This window comes from Condylura cristata, unplaced genomic scaffold (genome assembly GCF_000260355.1).
Source record: "Condylura cristata isolate star-nosed mole 26May11 unplaced genomic scaffold, ConCri1.0 scaffold00016, whole genome shotgun sequence".
Lineage (NCBI taxonomy): Eukaryota > Metazoa > Chordata > Mammalia > Eulipotyphla > Talpidae > Condylura > Condylura cristata.
Genome location: NW_004567117.1, coordinates 15821504 through 15847292, shown reverse-complemented (window position 1 = coordinate 15847292; position 25789 = coordinate 15821504). Strand labels below are relative to the sequence as shown.

The window sequence follows — 25789 nt, the reverse complement described above, 5'->3', positions numbered from 1 at the left end:
AAGTAGATGTAGTGTTACCTATTTGGAATTAAGCTTAGATGTTGCTCATTTTCTTAAAAAATAGTATTCCCAGGGCCCTCTCTGGTGGCGTACAAAGGTTAAAGCCCAGAACCATGAAGCTAGTCACCAGCCACTTTAGCTCAAGTTCTATCCCCGGCCAAGAAGGTAACCCACATGGTGCAGTAACCCACATGTAAGCTGCTGTCTTACCTGCTGCTCCCCTCAGCAGTGTATTTCATCAGTCAATCTGTTCTGTTCCCCACTCTGTCTCTGGTGAATTCTCTCACCACCCCTATACCTCTGGCCTATATCCCAGTTCTGTATGCATAAATAAATCTTTAAAAAAATAGTATTACCAAATCAACTTTATCCATTTTCTTTTATACTGTAACTAATATTCTCATTTGAACTACTGATTACTTGCAAAAAATAGAAAGATGAAAATAACCTCTAACGTTATATTGTCCCTTGCCTCTTAAAGGCTGCCCGTTTTTTATTTGAGGCCTTCTGCTCTAAGACACCTTTAGAAATCTCTCCTTTTCTTTCTGCTGTATTTTCTGGTTTTGGATTATGAAATCATTTTTTTGGCCATAATGATCCAGCAATTTCACTAGATTTTGAAAAATATTACATGTCAAACTGTATATTTAACTACCTCCCCATAAAGTTAAGTCCCTCTATTTAGTAAACAAGTAAAACTCATGCCTTACCAATACTGAAAGCAAAGTAAAAATTTTAGCTGGCATGTGTTGATTGTTTACATTGTACCCAAAGTAGCTCATTACTTAATGATAAAGGGCCTACAGGTAACATTTGCATGTGTACAACTATCATTCCCTGCTTGCCCTATATGTAAACTTTTTCTCTGTTGATGCATTAATGGTCAGAATACTACATTGTCATCTCTCTACTTGTCTCCTCAAGCTCTTGGTCCTTTTTGGTCTTCCTTCACTAATTTCCACACCAAGTCATCTTTTCTGTCCTTACCTGTTTTCACTTTCGGGAAGTATCATGTTTCAGAATTAATCCTCATTCTTACCCTTCCCTAAATCCTTTCTCTACATTTATTGATTAAATGCTCTTTTTACTGTCTACCATTAATAGCATCCTACCATGCTGTTTTTTTTAAATTACATTTACACTTTGATATGTTTCTTGCTTCACAGTCCTTTCTCTTGAATGGTTACTTACTAATTTCTTTTGGTCTCCCTATGATTTGGGTAGAAAGAAGCCCCCAAAGCTCTAACCACTAGCCTGTTTGTTCTCTCATTTTGTCTGTGGATTTGCCAATGTAACTATTTTTGTCTGTGGTGCTGATTCTCATAACACTATCCATTCATCCCATCATGCTTGGGTTGTAGAATCTTCTTCTAAGACCTGCATTTAAATAAAAGCAATAGCAAACTCAAATGTGTCTGGAGAGAGATGATTAAATTGATTGAACGCTACTAAATTAGATCCCATAAGGAAGGCTGAAGGACTTGTGTATATTTATTGTTTATCCTGAAGTAAAAAAAAGATTAACAGTAGACAGGATAATTGTTTTCAATAATTGGAATGTCTGTCATATAAAAGAGAAAACAAATTTGTTAAAAGTTGTTCTAGAAAGCTCTATTAGAACCAACTTTGCAAGTTATCTGAAGAAAGATGCAAATAGTCTTTGATAAAGATCAGGGATTAAACCTTATTTGTTGTTTTTTGCCTGCAGGGTCTGTCACAGAGCCCTAGTCATATTCAGGCCTAATGGCTGTTTATTGATTGTTTTGCATTGGCTTGAATTGAAAGAATAAACCCCTCTAACAGTAAAAATAAAATGCCTTTTGAAGTAAAAATACTGAATCTTTTAACAAATACTTAATGACTCACTGCAGTGCATCTGCCTGTGTGCTTGGCATCTGAAATATAAAAATATTAACATCTTAATATTGTGCACTTCTGTGAGTCAGACATCCTTCTAAATAGTTTTCATGTACTCATTTACTTCTTAGCAACCTCATATGATAGGTAATTTTCTTTATTCTCAGTTTAGATGTAAGGACAAACCTAGTTAACAAGTTGTGATTTGAACTCAGGCAGTCAAGCTCCAAATCTTCATACTTAACCAGTAAAACAAAGTGCCTGTAGTAAAAATAGAAAGGATGTGCGTGAATGAAAGAACAGCCATTTAGACTGTCCCTACCTGCTGTAGGGACTACATGGCCACTGGCTCTCCTCTCCCTTCCTAAATGCTGCTGGTCCTCCTTCAGTCCTGTCTCCAGTTTCATTGCCACTGAGTGATTTTTCTAAAAAACAGCTCTGATTGTTCCACTGCCATCAAACCTGTCCTTGGTTCCCCAGTGTCTACAAGAGAAGTCTAACCACCATAGGTTGATGCCAAGGCCTTTGGTGTCTCTCTTTTCCTGAACCTTCTTTCTCTTCCTGAACTTGATGTCAAACCATGTGGTTATAGGCACCGTTTCTGGAGATGTCTTGTCTGGGCCATAGTCGGGGTACCACTGAGCCTTTACTTCAAGAATCAATATAAAATGCTTAGGCTAGTACATGGAGTATAATAATTGCTTGAGAAAGGTTAGCACTATCATTTCCATTGTTACACCAGCAAGTTGTTTGACCTGACATACAGTTTATCCCTTTGTTATCTCACTATACTTACACCAGATTAAAAGGAAAGGAAATTTGTTGGCTCTCCTGATTTACAAATTCAGAGGCAGAATGGATGCAGTCAGGTCCTGTTACGGGTTTTCCTATTTCTCTACAGGTTTCTCAGCTTTTATCTGCGATGCCTTGACTTTTTGTCTGGGCTCCTTCAAGAACATTGGAAGTCCCCAGCAAAAGCAAAAACTATAGGCTTTCTCATTTATATTCACTGGGAGAGAAAGTATCACTTTCCATGACCATCCAGTCAAAACTCTACCTAGTTCTGATTAGATTACCTTGAATTACCTTAGTTCTGATTAGATTGCCAGGAAAAGTCTGGGTTATCTGATATAATGAGTTAAATGGTTACCTTCCACCCCCCCCCCAAAATATGGCCACAATCTAACTGCTGGAGCCTGTGGTTTCTAACTATAAAAATAATTTTTCCTGATTTGAAATCAAAGGATCTCAAGAGAAATTCATCCTTGGTCTATGTGGTTGGGCCCTAATTCTAATGATACGTATCCTTATAAGACCGACAATGGAAAAGACTTGTGATGTTGGAAGCAGATATTGGAGCCCCTAGAAGCCAGAAGAGGCAAAGAGGGATTCTCCCCTAGAGTCTCTAGGGGGAGTGTGGTCCTGACTACACCTTGATATTGAACTTCTGTCTTTCTGTAGTTTTAAATCACCAAGGTTGTCAAATTTTATTCTGGCAAGAAGAGAAAACTAAGATTTATTTATGCATACAGAACTGGAGTATAGACCAGAAGTTAGGGGGTTGAGAGGATTCACCAGAGAAAGAGTGGGGAACAGAATAGGTAGATTGATTAAGTACACTGCTGAGGGGAGCAGCGGGCGCAACAGGAGAGGTCTGCTGTGCCATGTGGTCACCTTCCTGACTGGAGATCCTATTCGTGCTGAAGTGGCTATATCTAGATTCTCAGTGCTGCACGTTAACTCACTGTGTCACCAGGGAGGGCCCTGACTGAACTGTTTTGATGAGTACAGTAGGATTATGCTGTTTCAGGCCCTTTGCCAGGTCTGGGAATGGGGAGAGTCCATTGTAAACTGTGTGACTTCCACACAGAGGAGCAGGATGATACTAGAGAGCCAACACAGAACCACTTGAAGAGCCTTTAATTCCACTTTCTATTTGCAATCTAACCACCTATATTTGATACCAGTTATGAACTTGAAGGCATTTTTTATTCGGCATTACTAGGTTGTATTATAAATCAATTCAATTAGTAGCACCCTGTATTTCCTTGAAATTGATTACCTCCTGGTGCAATCCATAGTTATCTCCTATTCATCTGACATATACCCTTGCTGATCTCTCCTTCAAGTCATCTTAGACATGCCTCTCCTGTCCCCATTTGTTCTTACTGTCATGGTCAAACTGCAGGACTCCAAAAGACATTTTAAGAATTCCTTCAATCTTCATGGATTCCTTTAATAAAATAGAACTTGATTTTGCATGTACCTTTCATGTAATATAACATATGCTGATGTTTTTGATCAACCTGTAAATACATGCTATAGATTCTTGTGATTATGTTTGATAAAGGTAAAATACAGTATTTCTGTATCAGTATTTAACTTTGAAATTTTTAGAAGGGGGACAAGTGAACATGAGGAATGAAATGATCAGTCCTATTGGTAATAAATCTCCATGAATGTTCTTTTCTACAAATAAACGTTTGCAAGGCCCTTCGGCTTAGTTTTATGCTCTCTTTATTTTATTGAGGTAACATTGGTTTACAACATTGTATATGATTTAGGGGAATAGGTTCACACCTCTATAGATGATTTAAGATAGAATATTGTTGCTTTGAAACAAAAAGGCAACTCTATATAGAACATTAGTATCTAAAATATTGGAAGTAAATAGTATAGAATATACTATACTATACTATAGAATATAATATACTATACAAGAGCAAAGCTTGTCTTGTTAGAAAATTTTAATTATAACTAAATTTTTATTATAATAGCTAAGAATAGAGGGTAACTATTAAATAAAATTATACAGAAAATCAAAGCAACAAAAAGTTTAAAGAAGCACCTATAAATTAGTATCTAGGAAGGAGATATGTTTTTATGTTATGTATGATGTAGCACACTGAACTATCATAGGAGTAAACAATGAACTGTACTTTGGAAATCATGTGAAAAATATTTGAAAAGATGAACTTTATTCCATCTATTCATAGCAAATTTAGAAGTGAAAGTATTACTAATTGCTGTTACTTATATAGTATTATACAGTAGTAGCTTCCTTTGCTGGTATGGTGAATTATAGTAAACTGACTTTAAAAGTTGTATTATCAGACAGTTCTGACAGTCACAGCTAAAATCAAGGTGTCAGCAGATCCACACTACTTTTTGCAGGTTCTAGGTAGGATCTATTTCCTTGCCTTTTGTACCTTGCGAAGGTCACCACATTCCTTGTTCTGTGGTTTCCTTCCTAATCGCCATCATTTATAAAACTAACAAAGGCTGGTTTTGTTCTTCTCACCATTACCTGTTGCTTCCCTCTTCCAATTTTTAGGACCGTTGTGATTACATCGAGCCCACTCAGTAACCCAAAATAATCTTCATTCCATGAGCAACCATAACTCCCCATTGCTCTGTAAGACAACATGTGCAGGCTTCCGTCATTAGAAGGTACCCCCTTCCACCCACCCCCCACCCCCGCTTATGCATTCCACATGGACCATGGTCAAACTCCTGGTCCTGATAAACTTGCCTAAGGTTATATAAAATTTAATTGCCAGAAGAAGCTGTGTAAAGGGTATGCAGGCACTCAGTACTATTTTTGATCATTTGTGGAGGGTTGAAAGACTGAATTAACCCACAGGCAGCAAATTTTGCATAGGTGCCTCACAGACTGTAAGTCTATACAGATGGCTTTGCTTTCTCATCTACTGAAGCAAAGAGCAGTCAATCCCAGAACATTTTACAGTATGTTCACATGATTAAATTGACAACTGACTTCTTGAAAATATCAATGAATGATAGAAGACAGTGGTTATTAATCTGAGAGGTAAGAATCTGTAACTTCAATCCAGAAATGATGACAAATAGAAGAATAATGTTTACATACAAAATCTAAGATAATTTGACTCAAGTATTTGTTTGAAGTGAAGTGAATGAGAAGGTACAATATTAAAAACTTAATATCGTAAATATTTCTTTTAAATGATGAAGTTAGCCAGAAAATGTCAAACATGATCGCAGTAAAATGACAGTGTTCAGTGAGAGTGTAGAATGTGCTAAGTTTCTTATAAAAACTAAATTTTATTAGAAAAAATTATACTAAAGAATTTTATTATTTTATTTAAAGTACAATTTAGCAAAAAAATAGTCAATGGAAAATAAAATATAGAAAGAATAAAGTAAACGTTTTAAAAATGAGCTTAAAATAAATGTATGGTAATTTAAATTGTAAAATATGCAAAACTTTATGACTCTGTAAATACATGTAAAAAGCACATGGTAAAGTCCTGCTAAAGTACTTTTAAGGGAAGTTAGCATTACATAGGTGTGTTTTATAAAGGAGATCTAAAGCACTTAAATTATTTTCAAATCAAAAACTTTTGGAAAAAGGCAACATATTCCTAATAATAAAAGTAGAATGAATAAAGAAATAAAGAAATGAAACCAATAAGATGTAGCAAAACCAACAATAGAGAATTGCTGTGTACTTTTTTAATATAAGGAAAATAAAATTTTGTTAAATGACTTACGGAGACCTCAAATGAACAATGATACTCATCTTTTTATACTGGGAAGACTTAAAGTAGTATATATTTTGGACAGGAGAGGTCTGCCGCGCCATGTGGGTCAGTTCAGGAGCAGGTGGGGATCCAACTCATGCTGAAGTGGCTTTAGTTTCTTGGTGCTGTGCTTTAATCTGTTGTGCCTCCTGGGAGGGCCCCCTTGTTACTTTGGCAGTATAGGCATTGACTACATCTGAAGGGGGTATCCAATGCTGTATGCTTTCTTTTCTATTCTTTTAAAGATTTACACACACACACACAAGAACTAGGGTATAGGCCAGAGGTACAGGGAGTGAGAGGGCCCACCGGAGACAGTAGGGAGCAGAATAGGTGGATCTACTAAAATACACTGCTGAGGGGAGCAGCAGCCAAGACAGAAGAGATCTGCTGTGCCATTAGTTCTTGGCTGGAGATGGGGATTAAATCCAGGCCATAGTGGTTGCCATAACTGATAGTGTGAGACTTAACCCCTTTACTACCAGGGAGTCCTGTGTGCTGTATACGTCAAATAAAAAAGATGTACCTTTACAAACTTGGAAACTTATACTTACAAACTTGGAAACTAAACTATATCTTTGAATTATATAGTTGTAAGGAAATGTAACCTTAAAAAAAAAACAGAAAATTGATTAAAAACTTAAATTTGGAAACTAAGAGAAAATGATAAATGTATAGGCATTATAATTTTCTAAAGTTCACTCAAAAAGTAACATAAACATTAATAAAATTATATCAGTAATCAGATTCATAGTCTGTCACTCAAAAGATAGGCCCAGATGTTTGTATAAACAATTAAGATGAGGTTGAACCAATAAAACAGAAGAGTGAGTACTAAACTTATATTGGAATTTGAAATATAATAAAATCAGCATTAAAAGCAGTAAATGACAAACCATGCAATAAGTAGTAGTGGGCAAATGTTATCCATAGCTTACAGTGTATGCAGAAGTAAATTCAGGTGAATTGAAATACCAGGCATGACCTTTAACATTTTGGAAAAGAAATACTGAAGAATATTTTCATTATTTGAATATAAGTAATATTAGCTTGGAAAATTCATACAGAACACAAACTGAACTTGATTTGGTTATTTCTCCCATCCCCTAGACTGCTCCAAGGTTTGGGGGACTCGCCTAAATGGGCTGCATGAGGGGTTCTCTAATACTCAGACTTCCTGTTGGGTTTGCCAAATAAGTCATGACAATCTGTGTAAAAACGGGGAGGTCAAAGATGGGATTGTCATCTAAAGGTGTCTGTTAGTAACCATCACTATTTAAAAAAATAACTTCTTTCTACTGGAAACAAGACGATATTTTTTTAATATTTCACAGTTGCCTGAGATTAATCAGTGGGATATGTCATTAAAAATAAACAGGTATTTTAATAGCATCACATATGACCTTTTCAGTATTTCAATCGTCCTTGTTTTTCCTTTTAAGATTAGAACTAAAGATTTACAAGTACAACTGAAAATTCATCAATTATCTGTATTTCATTACTGGTGTTCTAAATTCAATTCAGTGCAACCCATTGTTGAGTACCTATTAGGTTCAAGGTACTGTGTTTCCGAGCAGAGAGAGAAGAGTACAAAAGACATGAAGCCTTTGACCATGGAAATGTTGTATAATGCTTGTACATAAAATAGCATTATTCCAAGTAATTTCAGTCTCCAGTAGTCTGCACTTTTTCCGCAGGCCTGGAGGTAGATGTATGATCACCAAATAGGTGTGTTTTCCCATCACAACTGACCTTCAGGTTTGCTTAAAGCAATACTGCTGCTCCTATTGCCTCACCTTTGTTTAATGAGAGCCATTTCCTAATGCCAATGTTGGGTTAATGGACTGAGATGGGAGAAAATCAAACGTATCTCTCCGTTTCACACCAGATTGCCTTTCTGCCTTGTGGCTTTAATCACTCAATCCTACTCACATCTGCCATAATAACAATTATGGTTTTTCTACTGACTTCTTACCCAGGAGGATATGTCAGAATATAGCAACATCTCCTGAAGAAAGGAAGGGCAAATTCTTAATCTTTTTCCAACTTCATAGGCAATAATTTTCCTTTGCAACCCCCAAGGAGCACTTCTTTTGGATTCCACACCCTCCAGTCCCACAGGTTTGTGGCTCTGTTCTGATTTATGCATTTTCTTCTATCCTCTTTTTCTGAGATAAATTGTAATTATGTAGACAGATTGTAAAATCTCTTTTTGTAAACAACTATTTCTTTGTTAGTAGTAGATTTGTTTAACTGGTTTCCTCCTATCTGAAATTTCTTATTGATCTATGAATTGTATTGTTTAACTGAAGCATCAAGAAAAAAAAAAAAAACAAAAAACCCTGGCTTCTTTTTATAGCTTTAGCTTTTCTTGAGGGATTAAACTTTGGGAAACCTCAGATTTCAACTCTCCCTTGAGAACTATTAATTTCTGTGTGTATTTGGAAAAATTCATAATATTTTAATTTTGAGTCAATATAAGAGCAAAGTATCCCTCACCAAATAAGCAGAATGATGATAATTTCAGTTCTCCTGCTTATGTAAACATTACTAACAAAATGAAAAAAATCTTGAAATCTGAAAAAAGCACTTATGGAAATACTCACAGTTGTCCCTTCCTCAGGGAACTCAGAGAAGTGTATTTGAGAAAGAGCCTCAGGTGACGCTGACAACTACAGCTTTCCCTCTGGCCCCTTTCGGGTAATAATTAAAATATTTTTTAAATGTATTTATGAACCGACTTCTTTTGCTTGTTCTGCATAAGTCCTTTTAACAATTTGGCAGATTTCCTTCTTCTAAAAAGAAGAGCATCCACTCAATTCACTTCTAATTCTGACCTCTTAGGCTACCATTGAAGTTCTATGTTTGTGTGAAAACTGCTTATGCCAAAAATAGGTGAAGTCCAGCAACTTCTCACAGCAGTTTTAACCTTTAACTCACTCCTTGCCAACCACCTCATAATAAGGACTATTCTTCCAGAAGTTTTCAAGGCATATTTGGAAGAAAAGAAGAAAGACACAACAATGTGTGTGATGTCTGCAGGTCGAGGAAATGTTTATTCCACATCTTATAGACAGTGTGCCTGTGCTTGGGAGCGAAAGTCTTTGGCCAGTGTCAGATATAAAACTGTATAAAACCATGACCCTGACCTTATTAGACTGCTGCTAATGATGTGAGTTAGCTTGCAAACTACTGCATTTTTGCATGCCTATTCATAGGAAACAGGATTCTTAATTTGGATTTTAGTGAGAGATTATAATGATATTTTATGTGCAACTTCGTGTTTATAGTTTTCTAAGGAGAGGTTTGCATTTTCATTAGATTCTCAATAGAGGGTGAGACTGAAAATAAGTTAAGATTATATAAAAATGATTGTTCTAAAGCAAAGCGATTTCAGTTAAATAAAGGAAACTGTTTATTACCTAAATAGTTTTCTGTAATCTGAGGGAGACTTCTGTTCTCCAGTGTAATTGTGAGAAAGGACATTGAACTGTGAATTTTCAGTGTTCTTCTATGTATGCCTTTGTTGTATTTTGAGAGTAAACTTTGAGCTGGAGAATCTTTTTATTTCATATGAGAGGAAAATGACAGATGAACCTTCCAATTTTGAACTTTATATGCATTTTAAGACATGAAGTGATTTTTCCCTTCATTCAATGAACATGTTTTTCAAAACCCCTTCTTCAATAATCCGTTCTATTATTTGTTTTTCCATCACAATCATTTTAAGGTAACCTGAGCCCTTCATTGCCCTTTACAACACAGAAAGGCTTAAGTCTGACCACACTTCACCTAATTAAATGTTATGGTGTTACTTATTAACTGTGGCTAATACGTTCCTGAGATAAGATGAAAGTTCACAATAGAAAATTGCCCTTCTAGGGACATCAGCTTGAGTCTCTTTTGTCTTCAGAGTGTCACAGTAAGTGTTCATCTTCACTGTCATTGAGATGCTGCATATTTATTACCATGTTTGGGAAGAAATGTAATGAACAAGTTATAAGGTGGATTTTTTTTTTAATTCCAGATTTCGTGGAAAATGCACTTAAGACAATGAGAAAATCTTAAAGGCCTGCAAATAAAGCAATCTCATCTTCAGAAATGAGAAGAAATGCAGCCTTCTGAACTGGTCATGAACCCCAAACAAGTCTTCCTCTCGGTGCTGATATTTGGAGTGGCAGGATTACTCCTCTTCATGTATTTGCAAGTCTGGATTGAAGAACAACATACAGGTATGACATAGATGGTGTTTTCCCATTCTAACTATAGTGCTCATTTTCAGTTGAATAAGCTGTACTATTTATAGATAAAAGGAAGTCACAGCATTTCCAGCAACAACAAAAGATAGATACCAACTGAAATCCTTAGCTCCTAAAAAAGGGTGATGATTGCTAAATAATATTCCATTGTGTAAATATACGCATCTTCTTGATCCACTCATCTATCAGCAACATGAATGGAGATGGAAGGGATTATGCTTAGTGAAATAAGCCAGAAAGGAAAAGAAAATATCAGCTGGCCTCACTTATAGGAGGAATATAGAGAAAACAAAAAAGAAATCAGAAAAAAAGTAGCTATAATAAAGTAAAAAGAAAAAAGAAAAAGAAAAAGGATGGTGATACTATGCTGGTGGGCATTTGCTTGGTGACTTGGGACAGTACTTAAAACTCCCATTATCTTAGCAGCCCCTCAGCTGAGCAAAGACTCCTTGTGGAGAACATGTTTATTCAAATTGTAACACCTGTCCTACCTCTGGTATATCCAGTTAGTACTGTACATAGCTCTAAAAGGAGCTGGGTATAGTGAAACTTCTAATGCTTCTTAATATTTGAGTTGATAGTCAAAATTGATCGGAAAATCTTTAATACCTTTCTTTAGTAGACATGATTTCCTTAAGAAATCAGAAAGAAATATTTTAGATTCTGTATCTGTCAGCTCGGTTGATCACCTTTGTAGATGATACATACATACATAGCCGTATGTAGATTATACATACATGTGCAGACAGGCGGTAGACCACATTTGGGCCATCAGTAGTAGTTTGCTGATCTGGCTATACTCGTCTTGTACTCCATATTCAGCTTGTAGTTGTTGCTTATTGGAGACACTGTTACTGTTCAATTGGATAATGTTTATAATAGTAATAATATTACTAAATACAATGTTCTAGAACATCATAGAAAAATATGTATATTTGCATTATGGAATTCAGTAGAAATAGACTACAGCTTATGCCTGTTAAGAAAAATAAACTGAATGATTTTCTTAATTGCATCCAATTTCTATTTTTTAAATTATTCTAAATATAAAGCTTAATGAATCTCCTCTAAGAGATGATTTAATATAGACTCATAAATACGATAATTTAAAAAGTTGTTGTCATTTTTTAATTCCCTTTCCTTGGTTCTCCTCATAGATGCTTTAGATTTATTCAATTTATGTAGTAACCCTTATGAAAAGAAATTGCTTATAAGTATTTTCTAGAGCATATGTAATATAGTGTCAAAACTTATTAATTCACATTTATATAAACTATAATATTTACTGTTTTCTATATTACTGTAATAATTTACTATAACTTATAATACTTAATGATACCAGTGGTAATAAAATATGTAAGACAATTCCTCCTATAATATAACTTCTGGTCTAGATGTTATAGGAAGCCGTCACTGGGTTTTATGGAATGAGTTAATAAAAGAATCAATAAGTAGGTTGGAAACTTGCTGCAAACCACAAACTGGACCTTAGGCAAGGAGGAAGAATCAGCGCTCTCATCAGAGGTCTGCTAATATCATAGTCTTGCAGCAAATTTTGCATGAAGACTTAACCTGCACATCCACTTGTGACCATAAACATAAACTTTAAGACAACTCCTGTAGATAACTATTGTAATGAAGTTTTATTCTTCTTCAAAAAACACTCCTTTTGGGTTTCACGTTGTTCTAGGCTAGTGCCCTGGGTTTTAATTCCATAGTTTTCTCAGGAGACTGCTACTTGTGTTTCAAATAGCATCAGGAGCATCAGAAATTTTTAAAGGCACTATCTTTTTAAATCAGAAAATATCTCATTGTGGACTCTGATGTTAAGTTGAAAACTGGAGAATCTGTCATTTGGAGATTTTGAACTGTCACTCAGAGAAGAAGATTTTGTTTGGTTCCAAGATATCGGCCATAAGCAGAACAGATTTTAAAACTCTGAATGATTTGAGATCATATAGACTCACTTATATATCTGGGAGCTCTTTGAGGCCTTTAAAGTAGATTAAGATATAGACCACTTTCTGTGCTTTTCTAGTGCCCGTGGATTTTTCCTATTAGAAGTAAAATGCTTTTGAATTATAAAATGTAATCTTAAATATTCTCTAATGTGGTAATGAAAGAAAATGTAGAGGTAAGAAGTTTTGGAGGTGAAGAGGAATAAATGGGGGCAGAGAAATTGAAATCCATTTAGTTACACAACAGAGAATCCCACAATAATACTCATTTTGTAAATCTTCAGTTATATAATTTTTGATTATTTTCAGCATGTTGATGTATTATTATAAATTTTATAATTTTTCCCTAGTTGCTAAGAGTATAAGTTTTACATTCAAAGAAATCTTGAAAATCTCAAATCTAATTACACCTAGGACCCTGAATGTTTAGCTTCTCTGAGACTCAATTTCCTCAGCTGTCCAATGGGGATAATAATGTTTTCCACATAGCATTCCAGTGAGGACTGAAGGAGACATGCCTTCAGAGCACTTAGAATGGCACTTGGTAAGCAGCAGTGCAAATGCATGTGAGCTATTACTGTCCTGGAAATGATCAGACTTGCTTTTTCTGTGTTATCACAATTAAGACTCAGCTACCATCCAGGAAAACAATAGCAAGCTTGTGCCTTGACTGATTAAGAGGGAAAAAGAGAGAAAGGCTCAATTCCAGCTCTTGTTAAAATAGTTGGAAGAATCTATCTGGCATATTGCCTTTCTGTTTCACAAAACAAGTTGGAAGGAGAATGACAGGATTAAGTACAGAGAGCAGAGTCAGTTTCCAGAAGGATCTCCAACCTATCAGGACATTTGGTCCTTCAACAGTAATTTTTGAAACCTAACAATCACAGATGCAAAAAACTGGTGAATGTAGAAATAAAAAAGAGAAATAGATATAATGCTTGTTATCAAGGAGGCCACAGTCTTATGAGTTGTAAGGGAGAAAATGGCTTTGAATTCAGGCCAAGGCCTTAGTACAAAAGGATTGTCTACTGTAACAAAAAGAAGATGACCAGATGGTTTCACTTATAGCAGGAGTATAATGCCCTGGTGAGAAAATTATAATAATAATGAACAGCTATATTACCAAAGACATTTTATGGGGGTAGAGTGGGGAATGGGATCAAAAACAGTGGGGGGAGGGAAATGCACTGGACTACAGTGATGGCACATGGGTGATTTGGCGATGGGAAGTCCAAGGGGATTACAGCTGAGATGAGAAAAGGCACCAAATGATGTAAAAATAAACTATTATATTATTAAAAAAAATTAAAAAAAGATTGACCCTCTATAATGAAGTAAAATAGTAAGTTGGGACCAGAGAAAGAGCCCTAGCCAGTCACGTGATGGAATTTTTGACCAGATGGAAGCACTATAATGAGCACTGCTGGTGGAGGGAGGGTGAGCAGGCATGTAGGATCTCATCAGAGCAGTGCAGACTTACCAGTGGGAAACACGCAGCACCAGGAGGACCAATCTAGCATGAATCTTAAGAATGGGTTGTCTTTTCCCCAATTACTACTGAAACGTGCAGTTTGGTGCCCTTTCTCTAGGTGGAGCCACACCACTAAATAGAACACTAGTAGAGCATGGCACACAGTTGTCTTGTACATGTGGTAAGTTGGAAGCTAAGCTTTAGAAAAGAATTTAAAGCTCATTTTGTATACCATCTCCTTCTTTAAAAATGTAAATCAGATTACTCCTGTTCAAAATTTTTCTCCTTTGCAAAAATTTTCAATATTCTATCATTCTCTTTAACAAAAGCTTCTCTCCTTGGGCCCTGAGAATGGAGGTGGGGGTGGGGGTGGGGGCTTGGGGGTTGTACTGCCTGGGGCCACACTCACAGCCTCCATTCACAAAGTCCTTTGCTGACTCATTGGGCCCACTGAGGTCAGGTCTCCCTTCGAATCTGGGGTGCTCTTCTCCCAGCCTCACCTGCCAGGACTTAGCCTAAATATCACCTGCTTCCATCTCCCTGACAGTCCAGTCAACCTCCCTCCCATCATATTTATTTCCACAGAGAAGTAATCATAATCAACAGCCTATTTCTTTAACTAGCTGTTGATTTAATTATGTTTTCTATCTGCAGCTGTCACTGTTTTGTGAGTTCCACAGGGACAGAGAACTTGTCTGTCGCACTTACTAGTTCAGTGTTTCCCATCCCATAACATGGGGTATATAAATATATCCCATGTACGTGCTCAGTGGTCGCACTTACAGTTAACCCATGCTTCATATGTGTTTGCAGCAGCACATCTGAATGACTACATCCCCTCAACTTAGAAAGCTCCATACATGAAGCCAAAGCTCATTTTTTTAACTTCTGCTTATTCTAATTGTATTCCTGGCATTTCATGAGCCTCACCTTTTTCCCCGTAACAAGATCTGATCTTTTTCATTACAAATGAAACCCCAGATTTTTAAACACTTTATGAAAATAATAATTTAAGTCACTTTCCTCTGAACCCATAATACTCTACATTAAAAAAAAAAGTTTACTATTCTTGCATGAGCCATGTATTTAAAAATACATATTTTAAAATATGTAAAGTAGTGAAAATACCTGAACAAATACTGAGCATTTTTGTTCAGGGCAAATAATTTTTTAGCTATAAATGATGTTTTACATGTTGACCTTACACTTAGAACTTTTTCTTAACTTTTCTTTCTTATCTTTTTTTACTTATTTATGTGTACAGAGCTGGGGTACAGGCCAGAGGTGCAGAGGCGGTGAGAGGATTCACCAGTGACAGAGTAGGGAGTAGAACAGGCAGGTCAGTGAAGTACACTGCTGAGGGGAGCAGCGGGCAGGTCAGGAGAGGTCTGCTGCGCCATGAGGGTCACCTTCGGGCCAGGGATCAAACTCACGTTGACGTGGCTTTAGCTTCTTAGTGCTGTGCTTTAATCCGCTGCACCACCAGGGAGGGCCCTTCTTTCATACCTTTAAGTAGATTTTATTATCTGATATCTCATTTCTTTCACTTTACATCAGAAATGAGTACTGATTTCTGAATTTAGTTTAGGGTTCAGTATCAGCACTTAAGGGTCAAGTATTTTGCTGTAAATCATTAGCAGATAGGTTGTTAGGAAAATTTGGAACTGGAGAAATTGCATAGATAATTTTTTATGATCAGGAGATATTTAATACTATGGCTATCATTTTACATCTGAAGGAAATATTAACAAGACAGGCCTCAGGACCTTCCCATTGTGAAGATAGTGTTTTGTAGTGGAAAGCCTTGGGACCCAGCTATGAACTCCTAGCCTGTTTTGTGTCCTTGAACAAATTGATTCATCTCTCCAGATTTTGATTTCTTTTCCTCTAGGATATCCATACCCAAATTAGAACTCCATAAAACACAACAAATATTTGTAACCTTAATTCCAGTAAAATGGATTTAGAAATATTTGATATTTTTATGTTCATTTTCCTTCACTTGTAAAGTAAAAGGTACAAGTGTAGCACATAAAAACTGTTCTTATTGTGCTTGCTTATTGGTATGCCAGCAGAATAGTTAACAGTTCATTGAGAATCGATTAAAATAATTACTAGATCATTAGTGTGGACTTTGAGTATGAGTGTAAAGACCTCACTCACTAAATAATTCATGGCAATAGGCAAGTTAACTCCAATTAGTGAGTATTGATTTGCATGTTACACCACCTAGCCCAAACTCTCTAATTATTTTGTTAAAAAAAGACTCTCTTAAATGTCAAACCATCATCTATTCCTAGCCCCGTGCTCTTATAAAGGAACAACCTAGGGGTTACATTTGCATAGCCAATATATAGAAAACTGGCACTAAAACACAATTTTTGATGACCATCTATTTGTCACAAATTATTCTTTCCCTTTCCTGCCTCCTGGGTTCCTTTCTCTTCACTACCCCTTAAGCTTCACAAGGAATCAGGACACATTTGAATTACTAGTTGTGTCTTAAAATGACATGAGCCCTTCCAGGTGCCAATAGAGAAATTTCCAATCAGATGACTCACTAGGAGCTAGGATACGATTTTTGTTCTACAGTTGAAAAAACTGTAAAGAGAGAAGAATTTATTATTGAAACAGCCACAGACTTCAAAAGAAAGTTCAATAGCAAAGACCACTGTCTTTGGGAACAACTTACTCTAATTTTCTTTTGAAAGCTATGTTTCAAGAGTTACTCAAGCAACCAAGAGATTTGGTGGAAAGTTTCATCACAGTTGGTATCCAGTTCACCACAGGTTAAAGAGGAATGCTACTTGAAAAGAAAACATGGATTGTTTTTAAATAAAGAAGAACTTTAGTTTTCATTAAGTATTCTCTGTGTTATTTTTCCTTGTCATAGGATGCAAAAAGTAATATTGAGCTTTTTATATGGAGTTGAAAGTAAATATTTGTGCACTAATCCAACAGAGTTAATCATTAGCCTCTTCTTTACTGTCCTCATCCTTCACAGCATGAGATGGCCTGAGTTGATAACATTTTTCATACTTGCCTCCCGACCTAATAGCTTCACATGGGGTCAGGATTACAGTGCCTGGACATAGGACACCCCAATAAAGAGTCTGGTGGAAAAATATCCGAGTGAGGTTCCAGAGACAGAACACAGTTTGCTGTTTATTTGGGATTTACATTGATCACTTTTGGGTGTGAGTGCATTCTAATTCTGTTTGTGACTTTGTAGCTCTGGAGGTTTCTTGTTTCCTCTGGTAAAGAAGTAAACCATTGTCAGGTGACTAATCAAACTATATAATCATGTTGGGATATGTCTAACACAGAAATTATTTAATCAATGATTATCCTATTAATGGAGCTATTTCTCCTCAGTAGCTAGAATAGCAATATGCATTGGTCAGCCTCCCTCACTTTGCTAGGTTAAAGGTGTTAGGGGAAATGTACTCTTCTAGAATCACTTAATCAAATTGAGGTATTGTTGCGAGACTGTTTTGCTCAGGTCATGAAGAAGCCTAATAAATGTTTTACAGAATATTACATTTCATAGTGTCATTCCTCAAGATCATCTGGCTGGCTGTTTTTATATCTGGCAACTGTTGACTGTGATAGGAAACTACACCAGACAGATTGGTACTGGTATAAATTGAAAGGCTCTTAATGCTGCCTGGCAATCCTACGTTTCCTGTTGAGCTTTTCTCTCTTGTTTTATAGAGAGGCAGTTTCTGACATGTTACTGTCTTCCTGGTGATCTAAACACATCTGCTCCCTCTGTTGCCTCTGAAGATCAGCTCTACTTCTTCTTCATAGAAAGGGAATTTCCCATCAAAGCAAACTCTGAGAGCTTCCTTCTAATATATGATGTATCTATTTTACCACACCCTGGAGTCATCTCTCAACTACTTCTCCTCCTACTCAATTTTGTCTCCCAAGAGCTCCTACCTCCCCAGTGATGCTGCCCATCCTGTGTTCTTCACTTTATCTGTATTCTCAGCTCTTTCTCTACTTCATTGTCTTTTTATTCATACATGGTTCAGTCTCACTTGTCTAAAAGAAAGCACAACTCAATACTCAGTTCCTTCAATCACATCTTCCTTTTCTCCAGTCTATCCCTTCCCTCCCTTTTCATATATTAAAGGAATTTTTTATTGTCACCATTTCCTCTTTATTATTCTCTACTCACTCTTCTCACTAGTCTATGCCCATCAACTGATTACCTTTCAGTCATAAAATCCAGTAACTCCTGCCCAGTCTTCATCTTAGCTCTCTGTAACATTAGATATTAGTGGCCTTTGAATGCTACCTCCTCTTGGTGTCCCACTTTCTTCTCTACTTGGACACTATTCTCTCTTCCCTCTGAAGACCACTTGTTTCCTTGTATCACCACTTAGATGTTGATGTTCCCCCAGATTTCTACCCTCTGGCCTCTTTTCTTCTCACTCTACATGTTCACCTAGTGTGATGCTGTCCCCAGAAAACTTACCCCCATGGTTTCCTAAAGCACCTTCTACTATCTGGGTGTCTGTACTTGAAGGCTCCAGAGTTCTTTAAATTCATTCAGAACAAAGCTGAGCTCACCATTTCTTCCCAAAAGTCTGTCCCATTTTCCTATTCAGTTGGACTTCATTTATGAGGTATCCATTTTCCTTTTTCTTCCTCCCATGTGACATGTTTTGGTGGCTCCAGAGGCTCATGGAACAAACCTAAACTCTATAATTTGAGTGTGAGAGCTCTTAGGCTATGATCTCTGTTTCATAACTCTCCAGGCCTATTTCTTCCCATATTACTCATGCTACCCTTACCCTCCAACTGTCTTAAACTCCTCTCAATTCCTTGATCTGTCTAGGAAGTCTCAAACTTAAGCAGGTACCTCTAGAAAACACTTCCTGTATCTCAAATGTTAAATTGCCCCATTTATGTGCTCCCAGTATTTCCCTATTAAAGACTCATAATGGTGACTTTGGAGTGATTATTATCATGCTCACCGCCCTCAACCTCCCACCTGATCCTGTGAGGTCTGAAGGTGGCAATAGGGGGTGATTTCACTTTAACTCCCCTACACCTGCCATTTACTTCCCTTGGCTATGTTAGGATTATACCAGCTCAATTAGAATATACTCCAAAAAACTTTGGAAAAGAAATATGGGTACAGGCCATCTCTCTGAGGTATACCGATGTTGTTTTACCATAAAATATTTTCTGTCAGTGTTTTTGAAAATTCACCATCTGATTTCATGGAAAGTGCACAATTTTATCTAACTCAGTGACATACATTTGGAAAACATACAGTACTTTACTTTTAATGTAAATTGTAGTATAATATTTTGGGGGGCATTTCTCTGTAATGAAAACATTTATACGTGTGCTATTGAACTTTTATTTTTTTTTACTCAGAGTGATCACTTGTCTCAGTTTAACCTTCTGGGATTTCTTTGTTTTCTAGATATTTCAAACTTGCGTAGGGAGTCCCATCGATATGGCCACAGTGCAAAATTATTGTCCACAGTATTAGTGATTTTTAAAGGCCAGTAAAGAAAAATGTGGGGTCAGAGTTGTCAGCAGGCACATCAACAGCTGTAACTCAGGAAGCTTCTCAGTTGTTTGGGTCCAACTCAGAGAAAGAACAAAACATCCTGGGAAGATGCCATTTTCTTCTTTTCAAATGACATTTAACTGTTGTGTGGGTGGCTGCTGGCTACATATTTATGAAAGGTTTTTAATGGAGAGAGAATTTTCCTCATTAATTTTTCAAAAATTGTGAAGGCCAAAAACTGACATTAAAAATGGTTCAGATCTACTCAGACAAGAAGCGGTACAGAGGCAGAATGCCCACCTTTGCATCCTGAAGCTGCATACTCAACACAATAATTATGGCAAGACCTAAACATAGTCTTAATAAGATTATCAGAATGATAAATGTGGCATTCTAGAATATTTATCAAGTACACTATGAGTAAAGTCACAATTAATAGTTGTTTGCAAATGAAAAACAATCTACATAAATATTTATACATTTTAGAGTCCTAGGAACAGCTTTCAAGTTACTTTTATAACCAATTTATTATGAATTATTAGTTCATATAAATTAGGCTCACAAAATTTTGCATTTCTTACAAAAAACACTTAAAATACAAATGATTTTTATTATAAGCTCTTCTTGGTTTCTGTATGACCCATTGCATAATAATTAGATTAAAAAGACATATTTATTACACTTGGAAAGATCTTCAATTTTAAAACTCTCTTCAGATTCATAAAGTCAAAAGAATATCTAGTGGAAGGAGAGAACAAGAGTAACAACCAGCTTTCACACACTCAATAAACCAATGTAGGTTTTACTAAGCCTTCTTTTAAGTTTGCTCAGGAGAGAGACAAATCCATAAAGCAGCCAGGCTGCTTATGATCACATTGCCAGAATACACTGTAAACAATGAAATTGCCTCCAAATTTTGGACTCAGAATTTTATGATTGACATTAAGGGTCAGTCCTGTATTTTAGATCCATCCCCAGAAGCAATTCAATAATCAACAGATGTCACAAGTCCGTTCACTGAACTGCTGGCAGAAAATTAAGTAGAGACTCTTGAGTTGCTTTGGATCAAAGGTATGTCTGATAACCTAAAGCTAGGGGAAAAGACATAGCTGCAACCTGGAACCAAACTGTAAAGTGAGATGCTGTTTTGGGAAGAACTATAAAGAGTTATGAGCAACCTAGAATAAATGGGGAAATGCTGCTGTACTTAAAATCAAAACCTTGCGGTAAAGGAAAGTGTACATTTGAAAAAACCTGAACAATTTAAATTTGACAGTGGCATTACCCATTGAAATTTAAATAGTACTAATCTTTTTGAACTCCCAGCAACAGGTAGGCAGATTTTCCCTTTTATATCTCTCAAATCGAAATTTCATACTTTCTGTTTACAGTTGGCAAGAGTCAGGTTATCCTTGATTTCTGCCAAGATGCAAAGTTAAGTTGGCTAATGTTGGATTCCAGGAGTCAAAGAGCTTTCTTCCCTGAAGCAATTTCTGATTAAGAAGAAAATGAGATCTCAGGTGTATTTTTAGCATCTGGAATTCTTAAATATTCATTTATTCACTTTTGACTTTGGGGACTCTTTGGGTTGTTATACCGAGTGTGTGTACACTGAGTAGCACTACTAATGAATCCTCATGATAACGGCAAACAATTGTGTGGCCTTCCCTTACAAGAAAACTCCCTTGTAAGGCTCATATAACTTCATAAGGACACACATTTATCAATATTTGTATTCTTTGAGTATTGATGAAAGTCATTGACAGGCACGGACTACAGGGAAGAGAGGGGATTTCTGAGAGGGGCAGGGTTTTGAAGAGGTGACAGCATAGTATTTCATCTGCCTGGCCCAGTCTGAGATGCATAGACCTAAGGTTTTCTGAGATGTTTTACAAAGAGAGTCTTGTTGGTACTCATCAATTGCTAACAGTCTATATTCTTGTTGGCAGGGAGTAAAAATTACCTCTTCTATTATGACATTATTTATGTCTGCTTTGGGCCAAGTTGCCCAACAGCAATTCTGAGAACTAATAGACTGTCCTAGGGAAATGAGTAAATCTTTCCTGGTTGTTACCATTTCTCCCATTTACTGCTAAGCCCTTCCCAGTCTTTTCCCTCTTCTGTTTCTGTAGAATTTAAGTAACCCCAGGACAGGCTATACTATTTTCATGGCATCATAGACTATCTTTCCCTTTAAATGTAAATTTCCTTTTAGAAAATACTGCATAATTCCAAAAGACCTCACTTTGGCCCTTTAGCTAAGAGTACGGGGGGGGGGGGTAATAAACAGATAAACAATTTTTAAGAATAGATGGACACTAACTGAATTGACACTAAGTTCAGGAAACCCGAAGATGTAATTGTCATCTCTCAAGAGTAGAGACTTACCAGTGTCCAGTGATTAGGTGAGTTATAGCTCAGATCAGTCTCACAGTGGGCACCTTAAATCCATTCAGTAGTTATTTTCCCAGTTTCAGGATGTGTAATTAGAATACATATTCTCAGCAACTGGAAGAATCCCCACATTGGGGATCAGTCTAATAGAAGAGCATTACCTGATCATGCAATTACATTAATTGCATGAGGAATTTGTGATAGAGGTGTTTAAAAATTAAGGTTTCCTCGGCCCTCCCTGGTGGCGCAGCAGGTTAAAGCACAGCACTAAGAATCTGAAACCACTTCCGCATGAGTTCGATTCCCGCCTGCCATGGAGGTGACCACATGGGGCGGCAGACTTCTCCTGACCCACCCACTGCTGCTGAGGAGCAGTGTACTTCGTAGATCTGCCTGTTCTACTCCCTACTCTGTCTCTGGTGAAGCCTCTCGCCACCCCTGAGCCTCTGGCCTGTACCCCAGTTCTGTATGCACAAATAAATAAATCTTTAAAAAAAAATTAAGGTTTCCTCTTAGTTCTAAAATGCAGATAGTTTCATTCACTCAGTTCTTTCAGCACATTTTTCTTTGAGTAGCCAAACTGGAGATGTATTGGGTTTTTATCTCTGTCTTTTGGTATTATAATCCAGTAGAGATAGCTTGGTTTTCCTAAAAATTTTTTGTGATAGTTTACATAAGAATGCTATGCTCTTGCTTCCACGTGCATCAAATTTGCTTTTTTCCACTTCTCTTTTGCAGCTCTACCTCTTCATTTTGGAGTTCTCACTAGCTAGACATGAAAAATGTGTGTAAGAAAGTCTAATGGATAATTACATCAAAGGGGAGGGTGCTGATCTAAATTTCAAATGCAGAATAATTACCTAAGTTTTAGCTACTACAGTAATATAATTATTTTTTCAACTTCTTTTTTATTGTTCTGCATATACAAGGTTTATTTTTCATAAACTTTTAATGCTGCTTGTAACTCTATTCCAGTTTGTATTCAATGTAGCTTTGAATATAGTTCCACTCCCAACAGAAAACAATACTATCAAGCTTTAATATCAGACAAAGGCTCTTACTGAAGTTATAAGAATAACATTTTTATTAAGATTGTTTCATTTAATGGAAGGGACAAGCCCAGACATATCTGTGATTATATCTCAGAGAAGCAAAATTTCTGTGCAGTTCAGGACCATAAAGCAGTTTTTTTAATTTCTATGGTAAATTTATCTTATCATTAATTTTAAATATTTTGAAATATTTGATCTCTAGTAATTATGATCAGTAGAGAACTAAAGCAAAGATAGACCTGTCTTCATTTCTCCTCTATGCTTCTGCTCTTACTTCTCTGGGTTGTTAGAGAGAAATAGCCTTCCCTCCCCAACACCTTGGAATAAACCATATTGACAACAAATACAGACAGCCCCCAACTGGCAATAGTGTGACTTAGGATTTTTGACTTTAGGATGGTGTGAAAGTGATATGCACTCAGTATAAACCATGCTTTGAATTTTGAACTTTGAGCTTTTCCCTGTCCAGCAATAAGTGGTAATAAACTCTCATGATGCTGGGTAGTGACAATGAGCCACAGTTCCCAGTCAGCCGCACCATCATGAGTGTCAACCACCTATGCTTGCTGGCATTTTGTAGTTATTTTGTTTTCATGCCTAGTAATAGCTACAAACACTCATCTATGTCTCCTGCTTCTGGTAAGGAAAAAAGAAAAAGGTTGTTTATCACTCTTGAGATAAAGCTTTAGATAATTGCTTAATTCTAGGCCTATGTAAGCAACCTGAGCACATTAAAGATAAGCCAGGGCATTTGGTAAAAGAGGCGTATTAACTGCATTTTCTACTTATGATATTTCCAATTTACGACGGGAGCAATTGGAACATAAACATCCTAAGTCAAGGATTCTCTGTAGGTCAAAAGACACCCAGAGATGTTGTGCAGAAGTGTGAGTTAAAGTAACAGAGATCCATCTCCATGTTGATTAAACTGACAGATAGGTAGGACCATCTAACAGGACTCTTGTAGCATAGCCCAGATCCTAGGAAATCCAGAAATGGCTACATTTAATTTCAACAGTCTTCTTGTCATGACTCTTTCCATCTATGACTTCTACCTTTGCTTTCCTCTATACACTCTCATCCTCAGCAGTCTCTTGCATTTGATGACAAAGATACTCATAGGATATTTCAGGCTTTTATTTTATTTACTGATAACAGTTGCAAAGAAGAGACCTAAAATGGACTCTTGATTCACCCTGATGCTAACCTGAATACTAGTTGTTGTGCCCATGGAAGTAAATATTCTGAGAGCATCTTAGAGAAATTGGCAGTCTCGTGTCAATCTAGTGATTGAGGGGCATGGAGACGGTGCTGCAAAAGAAGACAGAATGGCATGTTCTCCACTTTGGTCCTATCCATGCTGTGTCATTCAACCCTGTAATGGTGGAATTTCCCAGGACTTAAAGGAGCTCGCAGATTAACTTCACAAAGTAGAAGCAGAGATAACTGAGTGAAGGCCCAATATTGAGTTTCTGAAGTCCTTCAAAGTGGTATTTGCTACAGTGGTTTTGTTTCCTAATATGTTCCATGATGTCAGGGTTTTCTACCTCTTTTTTATTGATAATAATTCCTGAAGATAGGTACTGTTATGATTTTCCTTTATAATTGAAGAGACAAGGCTGAGAGAAGGTAAATAACTTGCCCATGGGTACATGGATAGTTGTGAACAGGGTTTCCCTATCCTTTCTCAAACTGTAATCATTTGAGAAGCTTTTTTTCTTTTAAGTGTAGATTACCTGAGTCTCATCCTTTGGAATCCCAGTTCCTGTTGTACTGTGCCTTGCACATACTAACATTTGGTAATTCTTTTTGAATGTCTAAAAAAGTAGATTCCTTTAAGTAACCATTGATAGCTAAAGTAAGTTCTTAAGAAGATAGTCCCCTAAATGGAATTTTTCAAAAGAGACAAGAGTGAAGAAAGGTTAGAAGAAACTTAGAAAAAGCATAAGAGCAAGTAGTAAAGAGTTCTCTCTGGTGGTGTAGCGGGGTGGAGCACAGCACTGCAAGCTGGATGCAGTCACCTCAGTGAGAGTTCAATCCCAGGGCCTGGAGGTGAACCACATGGCACAGCAGACCTCTCCTGTCTTGCCCACTGCTCCCCTTAGCAGTGTACTTCCTCATTCTGCCTGTTCTGCTCCCCACTCTATCTCTGGTGAATCCTCTCACCACCCCTGCATGTCTGGCCTGTACCCCAGTTTTGTATGCATAAATAAATAAATCTAAAAAGGAGCAAGTAGTAAAAAGCTGATAAAGAGGCAGTTACCACCTGAAACTCAGTGTAGGCATAAGCAAACAGAGCCTTAAGCTGTGAAAATAGCAAAGAACCCACTGGAAAGGGCAAGTAATCAGCCCATTAGCTAGAGAAACAGGAGCTAATTACAGAGAAGTAGAATGTTCTTGAAATGGTTTGTTGTTGTTTCTCTTCACAAAATCTTATAGTTGAAAAAGACTTAAAAATACCTGTCTGCTACTAGCCCAACTGATGTTCCCATGTCCCAAAAGCTCAAATCCTGGCAGCTCATATGTGCGAGGCATTTTTGACAGTGTGGCGATTGTTATATATCTCTCTATAATATGGCTGAATGACAAAAGAAAACAAAAGACTTCACATTTGCTTCCAGTCATATTAATTTCATGAGGTTATGGGTGTACATTATTAATTAAAATTAGAGCGTAAATATAGTTGGTCAACTAGAAATACCG

The 25789-nt window shown here is 36.8% G+C and overlaps 1 protein-coding gene across 1 annotated transcript in view; it reads left to right on the top strand.

Moving 5' to 3' along the window:
- CHST9 (carbohydrate (N-acetylgalactosamine 4-0) sulfotransferase 9) overlaps positions 1–25789 on the top strand; it is a 218012-nt gene that overhangs the window by 27866 nt on the left and 164357 nt on the right. The window contains exon 2 of the mRNA XM_004683803.2: positions 10447–10651. Within this exon, the coding sequence (XP_004683860.1) occupies positions 10531–10651 (121 nt within the window). The 5' untranslated portion in view covers positions 10447–10530. The remainder of the gene's footprint in view (positions 1–10446; positions 10652–25789) is intronic.